Genomic DNA, 1,626 nt, shown 5'->3' with positions numbered 1-1,626 from the left:
TAAGGTTAAGATTCGACCCTTCGCTTCAAACTGCTCAGTGAGGGCAGCATCTGAGCTCACAGGTAGGATGTTGATTGCACCTTGAGTGATAAAGAAAAACAGAGAGTGCAAGAAATCACTTCCCTTTGACTGGCAACACAGCTGTTTGTTTGCAATTACCAAAGTAACCTGAACTGCACTCATTATGTGGTTGAAAATAAAACGATTTGCTGAGAATTTTGAGAACTTTATTTTCTAGGAAACATAATTTATCATCACATCACTTGAAACAGCTTGCTTTACAGAGAGATCACAACACTGCAGGTCTCCGGCTTGTTTGGGGAGTCGAGGGAGTGGCTGCACGCTCGGTTAGCTGAGAAGCTAAGCCATGCTAAGCAAAGCTAGGAAGAAAAAATGGCAGGGCTAAGTGCTGGCGTCTGAGCTTGCTCTTTCAGTTGCAGTAGGTGGACAGGTCATAGATGCTGCAGGGCCGGACACAGCACTGCTCCACAATGTTGGGTTTCGCCAACAACGCCATGGCTTCATTAAAGGCAAACACTGGGGCCGGGTTCTCGTCCGCCGATCTGCCTGCCTTTGGTGGGAGGAATCCTGATGGGACAGATAGTTAAGGGCAAAAGTCATCATGCTGGTGTAAAGTTAGCACACACAAAGCTTGGAGGGATTGAACTGAGGCCAGGGTCGTGGGATAAGCCGCTCTAAAATATGGTACTTTAAATTGCTGCTTAGTTTTGTAGAGTCTAGAGATAACTGAAGTGTAATGTAATACTGCGAGTGTTAAGTGTTTTGTTGTTGTTAGTCTCACGCAGCGCTCGGTCGTTGTTGCTCCCGGGGTTGTAGGAAAAACCATTTTCCCCACAGACCAAGTAAAGGGCATCAACCAGATGAGCGCCGCACAGGTGCTGCGCGGAAACGGCTTGGGAGCCCGGGCATGACATGACCAGCAAGACCAGCAGGGCGGCAGTATGTAGCCAGAGTGCTGCCATAATGGTGAACAGCTGAACACACAAACATTTTTTGATGAGGAAACAGGAGCAGGAAAGCTGTTTCCCTGTAGGCCGAAACAATAACAAGAAGTGGGAATGATTGAGCTCAGGTCAAGATGGGAAAGAGATAAGAGGTGAAGAAGAAGAGTGGGTAAGGAAGAAAATTAGAAGTGGAGGAAAAGATCAAGTGAATTTGGAGAATAGGAGGACATGCAGAGATGTATAAATGGGATGAAGATGGGTCAGACGCATTGAATTAGAGAAGAAAAAGACGGATGCATAGATAGTTTAAGAGGAGAAAAGCTCACCTACAGAGTTGGAAGAGTAGAAGATGGATCAAGTGTGGAGGAGCAGTATTAGCGCTTCAAGAGCCAGCTGGTGTGACGCTGAACTGAGGGTCCCCTCTCCATTAATACTCCCACTGCCACCTGGACACGCCCGCTGTTGTGTATGCGTGCAGACAGATGAGTTGATGCTTAAGTTGCCAGTCAGCAGATGTTACGTGACAGTTTAGTTCTGACCGACTGGTTTGTCGGACACACTTTGCAGCACTTAGTAAAACAAACTCAGCTAATGATCCAACATGATCTGATCACCTCTTACTGAAAAATACTCATCACCTCCCGGCTTCTGTTGAGCAGCA

The 1,626-nt window shown here is 46.8% G+C and overlaps 1 protein-coding gene across 1 annotated transcript; it reads right to left on the bottom strand.

Moving 5' to 3' along the window:
• Positions 1-430: 430 nt before the first annotated feature.
• On the bottom strand, positions 431-983 carry LOC103369585 (insulin-like). The gene is made up of 2 exons (XM_008298336.1): positions 803-983; positions 431-588 (listed from the first exon to the last, which is right to left on the bottom strand). Exons 1-2 carry the CDS (start codon positions 981-983, stop codon positions 431-433), a joined length of 339 nt encoding a protein of 112 aa, XP_008296558.1.
• Between the last annotated feature and the right edge of the window lie 643 nt (positions 984-1,626).

Source organism: Stegastes partitus, unplaced genomic scaffold, assembly GCF_000690725.1.
Source record: "Stegastes partitus isolate 25-593 unplaced genomic scaffold, Stegastes_partitus-1.0.2 Scaffold28, whole genome shotgun sequence".
NCBI classification, from domain to species: Eukaryota; Metazoa; Chordata; class Actinopteri; family Pomacentridae; genus Stegastes; species Stegastes partitus.
Note: the sequence above shows the minus strand (reverse complement) of the source record. Positions and strands in the feature narration are given on the sequence as shown.

Bases quoted from the DNA above. Each gene is read 5' to 3' on its own strand.
- LOC103369585 (XM_008298336.1), bottom strand. From the start codon at position 983: ATGGCAGCACTCTGGCTACATACTGCCGCCCTGCTGGTCTTGCTGGTC. The intron at 589-802 runs GTGAGACTAACA...CTGTCCCATCAG, and splicing joins CAACAACGACCGAGCGCTGC to GATTCCTCCCACCAAAGGCA.